Source organism: Arthrobotrys flagrans, assembly GCF_004000055.1.
Source record: "Arthrobotrys flagrans strain CBS H-5679 chromosome Unknown unitig_1, whole genome shotgun sequence".
Taxonomy (NCBI): domain Eukaryota; kingdom Fungi; phylum Ascomycota; class Orbiliomycetes; order Orbiliales; family Orbiliaceae; genus Arthrobotrys; species Arthrobotrys flagrans.
In genome coordinates this window covers 3,267,321-3,286,941 of record NW_027137556.1, presented here as the reverse complement: position 1 = coordinate 3,286,941, position 19,621 = coordinate 3,267,321, and the positions used below count along the sequence as shown (strand labels likewise).

The 19,621-nt window shown below is 44.1% G+C and overlaps 6 protein-coding genes across 6 annotated transcripts; 4 read left to right on the top strand and 2 right to left on the bottom strand.

Moving 5' to 3' along the window:
* Positions 1 to 854: 854 nt before the first annotated feature.
* On the top strand, positions 855 to 2,061 carry DFL_008980 (uncharacterized protein; the record flags this gene model as incomplete). The annotated part of the gene is made up of 8 exons (XM_067638794.1): positions 855 to 904; positions 1,070 to 1,141; positions 1,225 to 1,325; positions 1,391 to 1,463; positions 1,526 to 1,585; positions 1,692 to 1,726; positions 1,803 to 1,866; positions 1,941 to 2,061. 8 exons carry the CDS (start codon positions 855 to 857, stop codon positions 2,059 to 2,061), a joined length of 576 nt encoding a protein of 191 aa, XP_067486647.1.
* Positions 2,062 to 4,149: 2,088 nt separating this feature from the next.
* DFL_008979 (uncharacterized protein) lies at positions 4,150 to 6,833 on the top strand (the record flags this gene model as incomplete). Its single annotated transcript, XM_067638792.1, has 3 exons — positions 4,150 to 4,385; positions 4,473 to 4,690; positions 4,777 to 6,833. The coding sequence occupies 3 exons, from the start codon at positions 4,150 to 4,152 to the stop codon at positions 6,831 to 6,833; spliced, it is 2,511 nt and encodes an 836-aa protein (XP_067486646.1).
* An 847-nt stretch (positions 6,834 to 7,680) lies between these two features.
* On the bottom strand, positions 7,681 to 8,861 carry DFL_008978 (uncharacterized protein; the record flags this gene model as incomplete). The annotated part of the gene is made up of 3 exons (XM_067638791.1): positions 7,681 to 8,328; positions 8,412 to 8,759; positions 8,832 to 8,861. The coding sequence occupies 3 exons, from the start codon at positions 8,859 to 8,861 to the stop codon at positions 7,681 to 7,683; spliced, it is 1,026 nt and encodes a 341-aa protein (XP_067486645.1).
* Positions 8,862 to 10,831: 1,970 nt separating this feature from the next.
* Positions 10,832 to 11,806, top strand: DFL_008977 (uncharacterized protein; the record flags this gene model as incomplete). Its single annotated transcript, XM_067638790.1, has 3 exons — positions 10,832 to 11,124; positions 11,186 to 11,219; positions 11,282 to 11,806. The coding sequence occupies 3 exons, from the start codon at positions 10,832 to 10,834 to the stop codon at positions 11,804 to 11,806; spliced, it is 852 nt and encodes a 283-aa protein (XP_067486644.1).
* Positions 11,807 to 13,961: 2,155 nt separating this feature from the next.
* On the top strand, positions 13,962 to 15,929 carry DFL_008976 (uncharacterized protein; the record flags this gene model as incomplete). Its single annotated transcript, XM_067638789.1, has 1 exon — positions 13,962 to 15,929. The coding sequence occupies one exon, from the start codon at positions 13,962 to 13,964 to the stop codon at positions 15,927 to 15,929; it is 1,968 nt and encodes a 655-aa protein (XP_067486643.1).
* A 506-nt stretch (positions 15,930 to 16,435) lies between these two features.
* On the bottom strand, positions 16,436 to 17,242 carry DFL_008975 (uncharacterized protein; the record flags this gene model as incomplete). Its single annotated transcript, XM_067638788.1, has 2 exons — positions 16,436 to 16,723; positions 16,778 to 17,242. 2 exons carry the CDS (start codon positions 17,240 to 17,242, stop codon positions 16,436 to 16,438), a joined length of 753 nt encoding a protein of 250 aa, XP_067486642.1.
* Between the last annotated feature and the right edge of the window lie 2,379 nt (positions 17,243 to 19,621).

Genomic DNA, 19,621 nt, shown 5'->3' with positions numbered 1-19,621 from the left:
CTTGAAATATGGGATAGGTTGGTTTTGTCGCTGAGTGTTTATTGGGTAGTACTATTGTTAGTGGGTGTAGGACACAAGACTAGGCAGGTGTAAGGCTTTTATACTCTTGCAAACCGACTGTTCTTTCTCTACCATTATAATTCAGTTGACCAGATATCCGGTCCAGGGATATTCCAAGTCACCCTGGAAGGCTCTATCTCCTGGATCCTGATCAAGAGGCCTCTGTTCGAGATCTCATTGGGCGGTGACAAAATATATAATTATAATCTCGTAGTTGGCAATCGATATTTTGGACTTTCGGTTCCGGGCATCCACTTTAAAGCCATCCGGCAAACACACAACATTTCCCAACGATTGTGGGTTATGGTGAATGTAACTGGACCTTTCATCCATAAATCCAAAATTCATTTTGAAAAGAGATCAGGTATCCCCGCTCCTAGATGTGGGAACGGGGAGGAAGACCAGTGGTACGGCGACCCGCCTCCACCTCCAAGGGTCCTCGTCCAGGGATATCGCTACAACATTAGGCTCTGTGCTGAGTACTTCCTTAGGAGTTTTCGCTTCCATTATCAATACTTTTCTCTCTAATATTTGCATTATATTAGTTGAAAAAGACGATAGATTCTGACCCCATGGGTCTTGCTTGAGCCATATTCTTATAATGCGTTAGTGAATACCGTCCATATGGCCATATTCTTGTTGAGACTATAGCGCAAGATGAGTACCCGAGTCTAATAGAATATACAACCGGATTCAGGCCCAGTAGCGTTAGAAATCAAAAAGGAAGTGGAAGCCAGAGCAAAGCGGAATAGCTTGATTCAAAGTTTATAATATTCGAAGATCCAGTTTTTAGCATGCGAACGCAAAAGTTATTCCATTTCCTGGTCTCAAAATGGTATTATTGGTAAGGACTATATCTATCAACTTTAGCCGACCAGCCACTCTTCAAAGATATGTTACCCACGGGATACGTCCGCGGCATGCATGGCTATGGAAGCCGACAGACTTGAATAGTTGAGGAATAATGTGTTGTTGTTGGACGTTGGGGAATCTGTCTCGGATATAACAGGCATTTTGCTCCGGCCGGTTGTTGTCAATTCTCCCATGCAAATGTTCAATCCAACAACCAAAGCCAATACCTGTTAGTTAACAATCTCACACGATCACAACTCCGGGTTTCAATTCATCCCAGGTCGCTCGTAACACTCTTCTAAGATCGTGTAGTACTCTCTTCAACCTCCAATCTGCAAAAATGCTGGGCGCTATCGCGAGCTTGAACGCTCGTATCCGTTCCAACAAGGTCCTTGATTACATCTGCTCGACCCGTAAGTTCAGCGTCAAAAAACACCTCAAATACACGATACTAATCATATACACCATCAAATCGTAGACTTCTGGGGTCCTGTCTCGAACTTCGGTATCCCTATGGCGGCCATTACGGATATCAGAAAAGACCCAGAAATGTAATCCTTCGCTCTTATACCAGCAGCTTCATAGATCGCTGACATCAATTCCCGGCATATAGTATCTCAGGGCAGATGACTGGTGCCTTGGTCGTTTATTCGGCGGTCTTTATGCGATACTCGTACGTTGTTCCCAAATATTCCAGCGCAGCATAGTCACTCCAGGTGTTTTATAAGCGTGGTAGAGACATTAGTCGCTAATTGGAGGATTTCTTACTTTTCTTCCAGGCTTGCTGTTACACCTAAGAATTATCTTCTTTTCGGTATGTTGGTTTTTATCTTCTCCCCGTGGAGCTCTCGATAATGTTTTGTGCAATTATACTAACAGCTGGCTTGTAGCTTGCCACTTCATCAATGAGTGCTCCCAGTTAACGCAGGGTTACCGTTATCTACAATTCCACCAGTAAACACCCCCCTCTATCCCGCCGCACCCGCGATGATGGCCGCATTCTAACCACTTGGTGTTATATTTTCTAGCTGGGGAGGACGAGAAATCGCCCAGAAGGCCAGGGAGGCCGCTGGTCAAGCTGCTGGAAAGGCCGAGGACTCTGTTAGCAAAGCTGTGAGCAATATTAAGTCTTCGGCGGGAACAAATTAAATTGAAAAAAAAATCTTTCGCTCCAAAGCTCTCCCTTTTCACCCCGCTAGAGGCTATTTTTAATTCGTTTTTATCTCGCTTGTACTTTAGAATTGCCTTCGCGAGAATAGAGAAAAATGGGATCTCAGGTATCATTCTTCCTTCTTTCTTGCCAGTTGTCTTGGTTAGCGAGGACCGTAAGAGTCTGCTGTAGAACGCTTGGCATCCGTATCGTGCCAATCCTTTGTGCAACGTCTGCTTTGATTTGTAGATAAGCTCATTGGAGGAATCCAGATCCGAAGTCGACTTGAGATTCGACCCTCTAATGATATCATGATATCAGCAAATATTCTACTTTTATCCCTCTCTGCACCCCGCCGTATTCAATCACTCCGGCATTTATCATCAATATTCTCGTTTTAATAATAATTGACAGCCTGTCGATACCGTGGATTCTAATCTTGAGCGAATACGGAAAAATACCACACCGACAACACTTAATATCCAAGGCTTCGTGAGCTCATTTCATCCCGATGCGCCTTCAACATACCTTCTAGCCCACATCATCGCAGGAGTTTTATAGTTCGTACGTTGTTGTGGATAGGATTTTATTAGGGACAGCCCCTTTGTTTGGAGTTGAAGGCTGTGGCTTTTGGTTGTAGGTTGGCTTTCACTGTCATTCCTTCGACCGATATCGTCGTATTTCCTAATTTGAGATCAACCGGGGACCTTCTTACTAACAGAAATTACAATAGGCGACTTCCTCTAGCTTTATGAGAGCAGGACAGCTCCAGGATACAGACCCGGATTAAGTCATATATGAAATCAAAGTACAGAAGTGGGGAATATATACACACGATTTTCTGATCCGGGTCAAAGAAGGAATTTTGTAGAATATATATATATAAACAAGTCACGCGGGTCCTTCGTTAGAAGTTATAACGTTATAATGGCTACTCTCATTCCCAGACGCTAGTTCGAAGTCCAACGTCAAGTTGCTTTGTTGCATTTATTCACCCGCAACCACACATGCACACCGGTGCAACAAAGCATTCGGACCAGTTCTATGGTAAAATTACGTAACTATAATCTCGGAAGGTCCTGATACTTGATTTTATGTATTGAGTAATGCTAAGCACCACCTCGAAATGAATCTTAGTTACAGGTCCAATAACGACTTCGAATCAGAGCCATGAAATAGACGACAAAGAGGAAGGCTTGAAGAAATCGAGTCATTGTGGATTGTTTCCATTGAGTGGGTAACGTTAGTCCGCAGTATCTAGGCCTTGCTCGATCGATCCGTATCGATAGCTAGGGCTTAAAACAGTCTCGACGCCGGCCTAAAAGTTACAGCCTTGCGAAATCGTAGTACGCGCATACGTGCCGCCTTATCTACCCTATCTGATAACCTTCCCGGGATCCCGTGTTTTAAATTTGTCTCAGGCCTAAAACTAAAGATAGAAATACTTGAATATCGTAATCTAATCAATTTGGAGTCGAAGCCTTGGATAGGGATTCCTGGCCTTCGCCTGGGTAATCATCTCTGCATATTAATATTAAACGGAGCTGGAGTCACAAACCTGAAATAATTGACATGTAAATACTCAAAAGAGTCAATACCGCAACCTCGTGATCTATAGTATCGGTGGTACACCCAAATAGACGAAAATTTTGGGATCGAGATCCGCAGAAACGAGGTTTGAGTTGAAACACCAAAACGCCACATCGGTTTCAGCATTGAGGCAATTTCGACATTGACCATGCAACGCATTGTTTGCTTTCCAGGCCCATTTTGCTCGCCTGATTGTTCCGATTAGGAAATTCAATTTTTTTGTTCTTGGCTGCATATACGGCCTGCATGGGAGGGGCCGATAGGCATGGGTTAAGTTCAGATTCTGGATATAAAGTCGTCGGTAAAATGCCTACGTTTTGCGAATTTGTTAAAAGATATGGACGGCCATATAACTACACATTCAGACTATAGTCGAAGGCATAGATATTCTTATAAACAACTTCAGCGAAGACTTTTGATTTCAATTCAAGAATCGATTATCGTGATATCAAAACAGCTGTCCGAATTACCACAATAACAACACGTATATATCCAAAATGGGTAGACTCAAAGCCAACACAAGAGAGGTCCCCGAGAGGTCCCTCGAGACTAGACCTAAAGCACGAGGCCAACCCAAAGCAAAAGATCCATTCCAGCAGGGCCATCATAAGGCCCCAAGAATATATAGGAAGGATCATTCGCCGCTTATTCACAGTATCGTTGAAGATGCGATTTCAAGGGGGGCTTCACACAAGGAAATTTTAGAGTTACTGGCACCACATGGAAACTGGAAGTAAGTCAAAAGCAGAGGTTAATACCTACTTATTACCTATCGTTGTTGGGGTATCAGATTCTAACTCTATTTGATTCCCAATATCAGCAAGAATGCCTTAAATTACCTACTCAAGAAACACTACAGTAGGAAGAACTTAAAATTGGAGGATGCAGCATTCGTTTCGGAGGAAATCAAACGTGCTGAGTTGGAAGGGCGGCAGATCCCGGAATTTGTGCATTTAGGGAGATCTGGGCGGCGAGTCAAGGCTACGGTCATAAAAAGATTACGAAAGGAAGATCACAAGTTCTATAACATCGACTTAGGTATAAGCCTTTATTCCGTCGTCTGAGTTTATGGCTATCATGATTATTTTAGTCTTCTTCGCTAAAAGCAAATTCTGCAAATGTAGATAAAAGTGGGGAGTCGCGCAAAGTTCGGGTTGTAGAGCCTAGTGAAGACTATCTTCAGATGCACTTTCCTGGGGACGTGAACATGGGCCCCTTTGAAGAGGCAGACGGATACTTCGAATTAATTCCCGGAGCAGTTTCTTACCTCAATACCTTTGAGAACCCAGGAGCCGATGTGGCATTCTCAGAGCCGCGAACCATCACGGGCCTGCAACATCGCGGCCTAGACGCTTTCGATTCTCCCTGGGAGCCCATAGAGCCGAATAGTCTACCATTTCTCGTTGACGATGTATCACCGGTGCAAAACTACACGGAGAAAGCACCCCAACCCGACTGGGTATCCGGTTTCTGGGACGATTTTGATTTGCAGGGTTGGCTACAGGAAACCATTCCTGCTGAGTTGGAAAGCCTAGACATCTTAATTAATACTTTGAAATTTGAACTTAACAAGAATTGGGGTTGGGCTCAAGCTCAGACAAGACATGAGCGAGGGTCAATAGTTACGGAGGAATCCGGAGGCCCGAATGGTGATTATGGAAATCTTGGGTATATGGATTCCCCAGAAGCCTGGGCGGAATATGGGCTTCCTAAACTAAACCAATGGGTCAAAATGGGCCAAGTGATTGCCCTAGAGGTGCTCACGAGAACTGTAGTCGAACGAAAGACATCAGGTATTGAAAACTTGTACACCTGTTATGAGCGCCTCGGGAAAAAATGGACGCCAACATCAACAACTTTTCTATACTTTATGGACTGGGATACCACTAATATGGCCCCGCCACCCCATATTCTCTTTTCCATGTTCGAGAGCCGGGAATCCATCCCCTTGGAAATCCGAGAAGCTTGTCAGGACAACCTTCTGCAGTTTGATGTCCCCCCGCCCGGCGTACGGGAGCTCGAATCACAGGAACTTCACAGAATATTCAGAGCCAACTTCTCGGATGTTGTACGGATTTCACAGACTCACAAGGAAAATGAACGCTGGAATAGAGGATTAACCACTATGGCTGTTCACTTACTTACTATCGAGGAACGGTTTGGACCCGATCATTATTTTCTAATTCGAGCATTATTTCGTTTTACTAGTGTAATGGAGCGGGCTGAGCTACAAAGCATAAACGACAAAGATATCATTCCTCTGCTATTTATACTTCTTAATAAGCTTTCCCGGCTCAAACTGGAAGATAGCCTGACTGGAGATATACCACATGCACTGATACACTTATATCGGTCTCTTGTGAGAATTCGGCATTTCCTTGGGGCGAAAAAAGTTCTCGTCCACTACAAAAAACACAAGATGAAACTTGGGCCCTGGGATGAAGACCTTCATCAGAATAAAATGATGATGTTAACTGGGATGGAGCTATTGCACAACGCTCAAGATGGAACACAACGAGCTAAAGGTCTTAGGTACCTTCGGCAGGTTATGAGGTTTTTCGACAAAAGGAGCATGTCTGTACTAAGCTTCCTTAATAACCAAGGAAATTCTGTCGCTTGCTTCGACTTCTTGCAGATAGGTAAATATCTACGATTCGCTGGATCTGCTGGAGAAGCTATTTTCAGCTTCCTCATATCAATCGAGCATTCTGGTATGAAACCAGAGTATGAACTGTCAGCACGAAAATATGAGGGGGTATTTGAACTTGGGGTTTGCTATGAGATCATGGGGCTGCCCCTGAAGGCATTAACGTGCTTCCACTATGACTACGAGTATAGGAAGCGTGCTGACCTACTTGATACTGCTAATCCGACTATAGAAGCCTTGAGGCGTAATCTACAGAAATGTGGCCTCTCACAGCGGGTACGGCCAACAAATCACATTTTGATGATCCCACAGGCGAAGCTTGAGAAGTATCTTAAAACCTGTCAAGAGATCGGGGTAGTTGATGACAAGGGCCGTACCGATTTGGAGGGAAATAACGATCCTGTTCCGGCAATTGAGGTCTCTGTCTCGCCTGGCGATTGGCTTGATGATGAGTATGGTTCCTCTTTTGACGTCGGATCTTCTGCTACGATTAGCACTACTATTGATACCCTAGAAGATATAAATCCGCACTAGTTTTTGATCTTTCAACGTGTTTATATGTTGTGCCAGTGGTGGAAATAGGTGGTCGCAGTGTTCTGTTGCATTTTTGTTCTTAACGCATCTTGGCATTCTTGTTCTATAAATCATGTTACTGACGTTCTTTCCACTAAACTTTCCTTTGTCCAACGAATTCCCTTTATTCAACCAATTTCCTTTGTTACTTATTCTAAGATCGCATCTTTGTCTTGTCATTTATATATATATATATTATTATTCTTTCCAGTCTCTCAGGTCTTTCTCTGCCTACACGTCCTATTCTCTGCATACTTCCTGCGTATAGCTGATGGGGCAGTACTTTTGCTGCTTGGCTCCCAGAGCCTACATGTTCACTTCCTCACAATGTCTGCTTTTGATTTTGAGTTTAGTTTATTTGGTGAACTATAGTACTACTTCAACCGCGGTGTGTTTTCCTCTATGATTCTGATATCTGGTAATGTCGATAGTCTGAACCAACTTCTCCACTAACTCGAGATTAACCTAAGTATTGGCCCTAGAACTTTCTAGCTACGCTATATATGATAATGTTAAGGCTATAGCAAGAATCTTTACTCCAAACAAGAGCCCTTGAGCTAGAGTTCTCGAGTATTTGAATTATATAAATGATTGTGAATTAATCTATAAACTAAAATACCATAGAGCAAGAAGGAACGACTATTAAGGACCCCAGAGCTCCTCGCGGACACCAACCCCTGTCTATAGTATACGATCTGACTCTGGTTCCCTCCTCTCTAAATAAAATCTCATCCAATGATTAACATCAAAAGCAGAATTGTCTCGTCTAACCAGCCGCCATTACCCCACGAAAGAAATTCATGACAATTTAGTAAACACCTCCAGGATAAGCCAATTCATCAACCACCTGCCATTCATCGCTTTCCCGATAGATCTTTCTAATTTGCCGCAATAGTTGGTTGAGGGCGCTGATGACTAGATTCTTTAAGTCATTTGGTGATATGATTCCATCCGCATAATCCCTTTCGATCTCGTCGTAGGTGTTATAGTGACGTTCCTCGCCGGTAATTAGATCACATACACTCAAAATACTCCCTTCGGGCGCAGAAGGGAAGGTAAATGCCTCTTCCTCTTGAGTTTTGATATTTTTACCTTCGAGTAAATTGTAGCCTACGACACCTTGTAGACGTTCGAACTGCATTTCAGCAATTGGCCAAATGATATCGCGCAGGATACCGAGGACACCATTGCTGTGGGTGATATCGCCTGGGTTGCAGTCCGCCTCGGAAACTTTCTGGTGCACGGTTGCTGGGCTATCCAAGAATTCAATTTTTGCATCTGGGGTATGAGAAGAAGACATTTTAGAAGCAGACGTTGGGGAGGGAGGGATGGAAGATGAAGGAGAGGATGTTGGAGAAGTGTATTTAAGGGAAGGAACCATGTTGTTCATTATGTGTTCCCGTGGCTGGTGGTTGATCAGGGGAAGAAATGTGGCCGAATGAGCGAAAAGGTCGTACTTAAGATTATTAGCCACCCAAAGGATCCAAATATTCTGGTAAATATATGGATATGAAGCAGGGGTGTTCGTATTCTTCGTACCTGATCGAGTCCTCCAAATTGGATATCCATACCCGTAAAAACTTCGCCTAGAGTTTGGTGAATACAGCACAACAATGGACTTAACATTTCAGTTTCCGCGACTTCGCTCGTGCAGTGTGCGTCGGTGCGTCGCATCATCACAATGAGTTTGTGGAACTCTTGAATGAACGCTTCGGTATATGCATACGAAGATTCATCAATGTGAGTAATTTGCTCCGGGGAGACACCTAGGGAACTCAAGACCGCGGTTGTAAGGTGCCGATAGTAAGAGAGACGGTGCTTAACGAGGGGCATGGGGTGAACATAGTTCACGAGGAGTGCGTAGATGTCTACATAAAGAATAATTGGCTAATATTGGCCGCGTCAGCGAATAATCCTAGAGGATATGACAGGGGAAAACCATTTTTCAAAAAGCCGTACCTGAAGCCCTGCCCGGAGAAAATCAACCATCTTCGCGAGGGGGACAAAATAGCCGATATGCGCTATGTACGCAGGCACGCTGTTAGTACATATTCATATTCGCCAATTTGACTGGTGCCTGGTTCTCAAGATTTTGCACGGCCGTTGTAAATCCGGGGATATACACATAGCTTGCATGAGCCCTGGGTTTAATTTAGATCGACATACGTTTTCCGGTAGGGGCAGTGACTGCAAGGGCAACAGGTTAGTTCTCCAAAATTCAGCAATCACGGTCGGGGGTTGTTTTTACCCCATGCTACAGTGGGGTGTAGCTTTTTTGCCAATAGGCGTTTGAGAGAATCTTCTGAGGTGGAGGGTTGAAACAGTGTTTGGCGCCTTGTAATTAACCTGTATCGTTCGTCGACGGTGAATGTGGGGGTCCTCTTGGGCTCCATTGTTACTTGCTATTGTGTCTGTTACTTAGAATAGGAGATCTAGAAGCGAGTTTCTGCAGGATAGACGAGACAATCGGAGGTTTTGATGCACGTAGGCGAAAATAAACGAGGAAAAGTATAAGATATAGAATGGTGCTATTATGTGTACTACTAGCAAGATTTGAATGGGTGAAGATTTTGTTTCATGAATTTTCATATCACATTTCAAGCTTTTCTGAAATAAATATATCACATTTTATATTTCCATTGTCCAGCTATAATGTCTCCCAAGAATCAGTAGCATCAGATCAAATTATCCTCGCAAGGGACTAGATTGATGCTCTAGAGACTGGCCTTGCTGCAATCAGATAGCTAGGCTCCATGACTACTGGATGAAGCTGAGGATGGAAAAATGTGATATCACAACTTTGAAATTTAGAATTAACGTAATGATAATACAACTATCGGCTTGGCCAACGGGAACTCTGGGTCGAAGCTTAACGGGACCCCGAATGCAAGTTCGCGAGTCGATCGAGCTCATCCGATGCAAGTACGATGGCTCATTTGGGTGTCTATTTTGTGCACAACATCAACCCTAGCTGCGGGTACTGCCATTCCCCTGTCTGAAAGCGGTCCTAGGGTTGAGGAACTCCGTCTGTATTCCTAATACCGGACTAGTTTAGTTCCAGTACCGGACTATTCTGCCAGCGCATAACCAATTGAACCATGGGCGCGGACCGGAACGACGGGACGGAAAGGTCTTAGACTTCCGCGCTCAGGAAACAATGCTAGGGTAAATCGAAGATTGATTGGCAGACAGGGTTTTGGGACATCTTGGTGAAAGAATCAGTAGAAAGTAGGTAGATAGAAGCTATGCATTTGATTGGAAGTTTTTGTGTAACCTTAGGATATTTCCTGCACGAAAACCGTCCGAACTAAGCCAATTCGATTCCGAGCTCATGTTAGCCATGCGTGCAGGTTTCAATGGTAAGGCCAAAGCGAGTCTACAAACTGAGGCTGCTAGATTCGCCTAAGAATTACTAAGGTCATGTTGGACTTGGCCTTTAAGTTAATATTCGAATTTAGGTGTTGAATATATTGCAAATCTGGAAGTTTAAGTAGCCAATTCGAATTCGCGCGTGTGAATCACAACCTGCTGGAAATGGGCAGATGGATATTGAAATTTGCCACTAGATTCACAATTTTAGTTGGAATACCTTTGGTATAAGCGGTTGGAAGCCAAGCGAATATATGTATGTTGTGTAACATATGTAAGTAACAGTGCAGGACTTACTTTCTGGTACCTCTCAGCTCTGGTTGGTCGTCGACCAAATACGATGTCCACACGAGGCACAGCCTAAGCTCGAACGGCACAGCCAATTTCTGATCAGCTGAAAAGTAATCCCAAAAAGAGGGGTTGGAGGAAGAGTCCCTCAATCTCCTCATCCCAAGTAAGATTTCTAGATACCTTCAAAAGGTCCGAGTATGCAGCGTAGCTTTGGAATTAACATCCTCCAGCTTCTTACTTTATCATCCAAGTCTTTGACATATCAACGCATTTTCACTTTCGCGCATCCAAAATCCAACATGGTAGTGTCTAGTTTGAGTCTCCCAAACGGGGCCGTGATCGATGTCGCTCAGATTGACAAAATCAATCTCGCAAAACTTGAGTCCGGAAATTCGAAAGAAATCGAGAAGTTACGTTTCGCTGCCGAGTCTAATGGTATATTTTACCTCGACTTCCATGAGAGCGAAATGGGAAATATGCTCTTCCAGCAACTCGGGGAGATATACTATCTATCCCAACAGTACTTCGATCAGGACGAGGGATCGAAAACGAAAGATATGAGAAGTGACCAGAAGTCATCACAGGATAGAGGGTAACCTATTCGTTTCAAGAATCTCTGAGATCGATAAACAGTGCTAATCGAAGTGGCGTAGTTACAAATCTTGCGAAACGGACCAAACCTTCGAAGTGAGTAACTCGTCTCGATATCTAATTTCCAACTTTGAAATCAGTACTGACTTGAATCACAGATGGCATACGATGAAATTGTCAAAGGAGATCTCCGCCTTCCCCAAAGCCTTCAGCCCAGCAGACATACCCTCAAATACTTTTCCGAAATATGCCACAACGCCGCGCTAACAATGCTCCGCTCCCTCTCGGCTTCCCTCTCTCCGGATGAACCCTTCGAAAAATATCACCAAAAGTCCAAGCAAAATGATAGCGGACTCAAGCTAGTTTACGAGCCTTGCATTCCAAAGAAGTCAGATATGTTGGAAAACAAGCATACAGACAGTGGTACTATCACTATTCTATTCGCTGAACAACTGGGTTTGCACGTACAACTCGCAGATGGAAGCTGGGGGTATACCCCTTCTGTTCCCGGGTGCGCTGTAGTTCATGTTGCGGATTCCCTACAATTTATGAGCGGGGGAAGACTTCGGTCTCCAGTTCATCGTGTCACCCAGCCAGTAGACGGCTTCATGAAGAGATATTTCCTGTCATACTTCTTACGTCCTGAGGATTCATTCAAGGAGAAGTGTCGTCTTAGAAATTAGGCTCTTCAATCGTGGTAGGGAAAACTATTTACCAGAGCTGGTGTGGCGTATTGTGGTTGGAAATTTCTAGGAGATTTTACTTGTCAACTCATTTTTACATTTTTGTACAACTGTATGTAGTTACCTCCAGACATATCTTAAAACTACAAAGGTCTGAGCTAGTTAAGTTAAGTAATACAGCTGTGATAGCGACGTAGCACCTTGAACCACCCATCGAGATATTCATATCACGATCCAGCTCGCACAATTGTGCGATAGTATTTGTCCATGTTTTCCCAAAATAGTCACGAGATTGTAAGATCTCTACGTCCGTGCCCCTTACCCTGAGCATCGTAGTAGGCGCTTAATATTCGAACAAGAAGCATTGATTAAAAATTGTGCCTGTGCAGCATACATGGAGGTCGCGAACTCCCGCGAGGAGGATCCGTGCCACAAAACGCCCTCTGCCAAGGAAACTTCTGGCCGGTTTCAGATATCCATGTCTGACATTGTAAATCCATGAAACCACGAGCTATTCGTGATGCACGGGATGTAAGTTGCCCTTTGTAGATGGTCGGGATCGTCTGTGGCACCATTCGCGCATAAAGATGCTATGCGAGAACAGGGGCTAGAACTTTCCGAGGCCCAGCAGTCGTCTGAATTGAAAACCTTAATTATTACTTATTCCCGCCAGGTGTGCCAGGTCACAGTATGCATTATGTGGCAGGGAGTTCCACCAGAATTATAGACTCGGTAAACATGTGAATATAATAAATATAAAAAAAGCCCGAATCATATCTCACATCAAAGGTCTCTCTCCGGCCAATCCAGGATTACCCAGCGAGTAACAACTCCGTGGTATCATTTTATTGAAACACTCAAGACGAAAATATAAATCCGCTCTTTTTGTAACCGTAGTACTTTTTCTTGGGCCGGCTAATACATTCTTCCAGCGGGGTGGGCCGAACAACTCGATCAGGTTGGACCATAAACACATTCCTACGCAAGAACTATGTTAGTGAAACCCCATTGACTTGAATCCGCCTGGATTAACTCTTTTTAAAGTAAAGTTCTCTTCTATCGAGATGGCCGTGCACGACCGTGAGCTCTATCGGACGGGCGACCACCGATGCCGCGCCTCTTAGTTACAACTGACTATCAAAGCTCCGGCAACTTACTTAAGCTTAGGAAGGCCGACGGAATGGGATGCTATCCTAGCTCTTAGCTTAGCGGATAGGGATCATGATGCACACATGAAAGTGGCTCCGAGACACAAAATAAGGGCATTCGGGTTCTGTGCTCCTCTGGATTTTATTAGAAGCAGGCTTCTACTGTAGGATTATCAACCCAATGCATCTTCTATTTTTATATCACATTTGTTTCTAAATTAAACAGAAAATAGAGTTTCGGATATCACAAAAGGTTTTCCAATGCTTCCAATATACCCCGAGTGCACCATGGATGTGTGCATATCGTTTGGCAAAGTGCCCCAAAATTGCCGTCATGATGCCGCTTTTCTGAACCTATGAACCGTTGGCCGCAATTGATACAGGCGGGCATTACATCCTGAGTTTCCAGTCTGGCGACAGAGTTCCTATCATCGTGTGCTCTGTGTATCGATTTTCATAAATGACTTCACTTTCAACATCGGTGCAATTTTCATGGGTTCATGAAGAGCTCCTCTGAAATGTGATATCACTTTCGAGGACGGAGTTACCAAAATCATTCGAATCGAATCCCAGACGCATCCCCCCAAATTTACGAAGAACTTTCCAACTCCAGTGGCGCAAGTCAAAAATATCCATGAGGCTACCATATATGGTATCATGCAGTGTACTAACTGCAGTACCTTTATAGATGTATCTGGTCTCGTATAGCAGCTGCAATCTCCACGAAGCGACAAAGATCTATCTAAACTTATCTCCATTAATATCGAAATCTTCAAACTTCTAAAGTAAAAATGCTTTTATATAACTTCGCTCCTTGCTTCGACAATGGATTCAAAAGAAATCATCTACCCAACATTTTCACAGACGTGGAAAAGTTTATGACCCATCAATACTTCACGTTGTCAATATACACAATCATAACTCTCGTTTTTACCATCTCCATCTTTGCGCTTTTCCAATTCCACCAAACTATACAAAAAGGAAAGGATTATTCAATCCCAATACCTATGAATACCCCACAACCCCTCATAGACCCTCCCAAAAATGGCCAAACCCCGAGTAAATACCGCCACCTCTATCACCATCTCCAAAACCCAGAAAGCCATCCAAACGCCAAACTTCACGCCTGGGCTTACCTACAAAAACTCTTCGACTTAACCCTCTCTGAAGCTCTGCTCTCCCCTTCGCCCACAATTCTCTCAATCCCTAAATACAGTTGCTTGAACCTCACCGACTTCCTCTCCACAACCGAAAGAAACACCCTAACCCAATGGACAGCATACCTATCCCGTCGTTCATCTGGCGGAAAGCCAGAAATAATTCTTAACCGTTCTCATGCATCTCACTTCCTTCGTCTTGCTGCTCCCGCAAAATACGTAGATGGAGTATGGCTTAGCGGTCTCCATCGTGCAAATACCCCATTAAACATCCGACCAATAACCCGTACCGCATGGCAAATCCTATCAGAAGAATTAGGCGACGGAGATCTAGCCAGAAACCACGTATACATCTACTCCCAACTTCTCAAATCCCTAAATATAAAAACCCTGGAACCTGGTGATTCTTCACTCTTCATCGATGAGTCTCAAAACCCCGGGCAAGATATAAACAGTTGGATCGCAGCTATTTCACAACTTTCTTTGGGGATGTTCCCGCAAGAGTTATTACCTGAGATATTGGGGTTTACCCTGTCTTATGAAGCCGTTACATTGGAGACTTTGGTCTGTGCGCATGAGTTAAGGGAGTTGAGGCTTGATCCTACGTATTTTAATCTACATGTTACGATTGATAATGCGGATTCAGGACATACGGCTATGGCGCTCCATGCTGTCATCGAGTTGATGAAGACTTGCAAGTCCGCCGATGAGGAAGATAGAATGTGGAGAAGAGTTCAAGTTGGGTATACTCTAGCCCAGGGGTTATCGGTTAATCCACGTCCGTTGACGCAAGTTGAACTCGATGTTCTAGAAATATTCTCCAATAAATGCGGAGCTGCTACGTCTGCACATTTAAGGTGTAAAGCTCATATTGAAGGTATGAAACTTAGGGATTGGATGGATCCCGAGAAGTGGGAGGAGAGGAAGTATACCTTTTTAGAAGTACTCGGTTCATCTTCTTGGGTTGTTCCTGGGAAGCCGGAGGAGAGCAAGCTGATGCAAGAGATTTCTTGGAAAGGAAGGATGTTTGGGGCGTTTACTGTCAACGAAACTACAGTCCTTAAGGATTGGATATCGGAAATGTCAACTACCAGCGCGGTAGAACAATTCGAAAGGGACATCGAACAAGCAAAGGGTTCTTACATCCGCTTCGTAGGATCACGTCCACCGGTTTTACAAAACCAGGACGTTGATCCAGCACACCATACCACTCTCGAAACGGACTCCGAAGACTCCATACTCCCGGAGATTCCAGAAATCCCATCCGAGCTTCCAATAAACATTGCCCCGAAGAGCTTTGAGCCATGCAAATTACTACTAACGGCCGCGATCCCTCTACAGAATTACCTTTCGAGCTCTACAAAATCCGCCACCCGAAGGGGTATGACCGTTCTAAAGGTCCTTCGGATACTAAACGGTCTGGCAGACGTTGGCAATCTGATTGCGGGAATGGACGAAGTAACAAACCCTTCCGGCTTCGGGGTGATAGAACTCGCCCAACAGCTTCACGCCCACCAAGGCCAAGTTCAATCGATGCAGCTAGAATTAGAGACAAAGTGGAATTGGTTAAAATCCACATCTCTAGCTCCGGAATCAAACTTTTGGTTTCTGGTAGGCGTTCAATACGCCCTCGTCTTTTTGATGCATAGTCCTGAAGAATTCGGTGTTCTTGACGACGATATCTCGACAAATATACAAGAGATAAGTATTAGAGCCAAAGAGGAATTGGAATCTTTGGGCTTCCGGGTAAACGAGGAGAGCAAACGTGGTTTCTGGATGACCATTAATACGGTTATTCACGATCATGAGGCCTCATAATTGTCAGACCGTACCGAGTGTCCGGTTTACGAGACAATTACACTCTTTCGACTACCTCTCATCGTCTTCAATCTATATCCACCAATTTTCATATTATTTTCTTGGTTAAATTTAAAATCCTGTTTCTTCTTTCGCTTGCGTTCATCTCCTTCCTAATAGACAGTATCCTAAAGTCATGTATTACTGCATCTATTCTATAAACCGTAGAACCCAAAAAAACCTCCAGTTCCAGATAACCACACATGCCATCCATATCAGTCATTAGTGTTGTTGCTCCACTGGGTTGTATATCTCGAAAGATTACACCAGTCTCGACATTCACGCAATTCTTTTTATGAATTTTTCTGTAGATGGTAATTGCCATTGATCGATTTATTAGTGAAGCGCACAATCACAAAAGACCTCCCTCCCTATCTAGCTAACCCAACTGTAAACAAACGCCGGTTAGTACGGTACGCACATATCAGTGCATCATTATAATTCCAATTCTCACAAACAAACCCCCCTCAAATCCCCAAAAACTTCCAAAAAGCAGCCGTAACAGCAACCCCATCATGCGGCAACGGACCCCTCGAAATCCCATCCCTCCCAGTTTCCTCAGGAACAACACCACTCTCAACCCTCATCTTCAATAACTCCTTAATAATCTCCTCGTCGAACTCCGGGTGTCCTTGGACTGTAAATACCTCTCCGGGTCTATACAACGAATGAATCTGTGTCTTTGAACTAGACGCCAGGATCTCCATGTTTGACGGACAGGTTTTGACGATATCGCGGTTCATTAGGTGGAGCGTCTTTCGAAAACAGTCAGCTTTATTTCCCTAAACATAAAAGAATTGAAACCTTACAATCGTCTCCTTCCCAAAAACCTCCCTCCCCTTCTCGCTAAGCCCCAAAACCGTCGGTGCAACCTCCCACCCGTTCTCATTCCTCCCAACCTCCCCGCCCAACGCCCTACCCACAACCTGATGTCCAAAACAAATCCCAATAACCGGGACCTTCTTCTCAACACACTCCCTCACAAACCCCACAAGATTGATGATCCAAGCATCATCCCCCCAAGCATTATACCTCGATCCCGAAATCAATACTCCATCGATTTTCTCATCTCCATTTTGGTTGTTGAGATCGGGAAGTCCCTCTTCCGCGTTGTAACCAATTACTTTGATTCGTTCTCGGGGTAGACTCTGGGCATCTGCGGCGGAGGCGAAGAGGGAGGTCCAGACGCCGGTGTGCCCGCCGCGTTCGATGCGGGCGGCGTCAAGTGGTTGGTCGCATTCGAGGACCGCGAGGGTGAATGGTTTGGGAGGCATTTTTTGTGACGCAAGTACCCGTCGACGGATAGTCGGGTTTCTTTGTTGGATTTTTCTTGCGGATATTTGGGGGAAAGGTGAGTCGACGGTGGTACCGCGGTTCGAATTACCATGGGGTCGAAACCTTACTAAACTGGAATCGTCGATAGCCGAAATGGGAAATCCCACGCTGCAACTCAGAACGCGAAGAAGTCTATTGCCCATCCAAACTATCTAAATCTGAAAATATTAATCTAAATACTGGGCAATTTTACCAACATTACTACTAGCTATGATCAGGGGGCTTCTTGATGTAGCGTCGACGCCGCCGGGTTCCCTATAGAAATAAGCGTCTTCGCTGACAACACAGCCCTTCCGTTGTATTTTCAACCTCCTCGAGTCACGCAAACCATGCATTTCATATAGGGAACTCGAAATATCATTAAAGACCAAGAAGAAGTTAAATAGAAGAGTAAACCGATGTTCCATTTACAAGAAAAAGAAGAGTTGAAAGAGTAAACCAAATGTCTATTTTCTATGTCATAAATATGTAACTTGTAAACTGCATATCCAACAACCCCAAACCCGATCGAATGCTGCAAATCCAATCCAAATCAGAAATAAACCCACAAAACTATTATACATTAAAAGACCCCGCCCCCCAAACCAGTGAGAATTATATGCGTGCCCGGAAATACATCCCTTTTCGATCCCTCCGGTTCCTTGGATAACTCGACCAAAGCCTGTCTAGCAAGCCATCGATCTCATAGTCCTAAGATCCCAGTGGGTCCGTAATAAAATATTAAAAAAATTATTAAAAAAAAGAATTATTATACATTAAACAGACCCCAAATTCTATAAAGCCTCAACCTGGAGGTTTCTTTGTGTCCGGGAAATACATCCCTGATATTATTAGGAAGAAGAAGTTTAGGAGAGTAGATTACCGCAAACTAGGCGTGTATCTACCTTCAAACCTCTTCTCATAAAAGAAAACAAAAGGAAAGTCGTAAAGGCCATAACCGTCATACCAAAGGAAAGGAAAAGAGATGGGAAAATGATCTCTCGCTTCAAGCGGGTGAACATCTTTCGTCCCCTCCTTTAAAAGAAGAGAAGTTGATAAAGAAGGTCAACTCGTCGCATCGAGCGGGTAAAAACCTCTTTCTCCTCCCTTCTTCCTCAAAAACAAATGCAAATACCGGAAGGGAAGCCAACTCATCGCATCAAGCGGGTAAAAGCCCCTTCGGTAAGTTGGATACATAAACCCGTGAATAAAACGAGTGTATACCGGAAGAGAAGCCAACTCATCGCATCGAGCGGGTAAAAGCCTTCTTCGGTGGGTCGGAAATCGCATGCCTTCGTTAACAAACGAGTGTGGGGTAGATGAGCAATGCATATGCACAACAGCGGTGAACTCATCGCATCGAGCGGGTAAACACCTTTTTGTTCCCATCATACAATACCATCTCTTCATAAAGGGCTCGTAAAAAAGGTCGTAATCGTAAGGATAGGAAGAGAAAACGAAGAAACGGTCGGTCAACTCGTCGCATCAAGCGGGTAAAAACCTCCATCGTAGGGTCGTAACGGCCGTAAACGTCATAAACCCGGCGGCAAAGAAAGAAAGAAAAGGATGAACTCATCGCCTCGAGCGAGCAAACACCCTTTTCTTCCAATGCCGGCCGAAGCATATTAAGATTAAAGCATTGAGGCATTAAACCCCTTCGGAACAGCCAACCAAAAGATCAACTCATCGCATCAAGCGGGTAAAAATCCTTTCAGTTTTATAGCCATCCTCCGGGTCGGAAAATGTCACAAAGAATTTCGTAAAAAGTGTCGTTAAAAGTTCGTAGATAAGAATCCACAGACCGAAGGTAAATAGAAAGGAATATAATGAACTCAGATCGCATCTAGCGGGTAAACACCATATCCTCCTACCACCTACGAACCAGAACCCCCTCTTAAAAAGGAATAGATAAAAGAACCCCCGGAATTCCTAGCAAAAGGCTCCAGCCAGGACAAAATCCAAAAAAGACAGAAGAAAAGAAAAAAAGACACATAAGTATGACCGATCAACTCATCGCATCAAGCGGGTAAAAACCAGTCAATCATCTATAACGATCGACGGTATAGATGTCTATGGACTTTTTTCCCATCCATCCTCAATTTCAGATATAGAAGGTTGAAAGTGAAGGTGTCGGAAAAGAATGGAGATGAACTCATCGCATCAAGCGGGTAAACATCAACCATATAGGGCAGAATCGAAAAGATCAACTCATCGCATCAAGCGGGTAAAAATCCATCCGATCCCGTCGGAAGATGAAGGGCCCTTGGAAGATAAAAGGAGTGGTGAACTCATCGCATCAAGCGGGTAAACACCATTTCCGAATCCCAAAGTATCCAAAG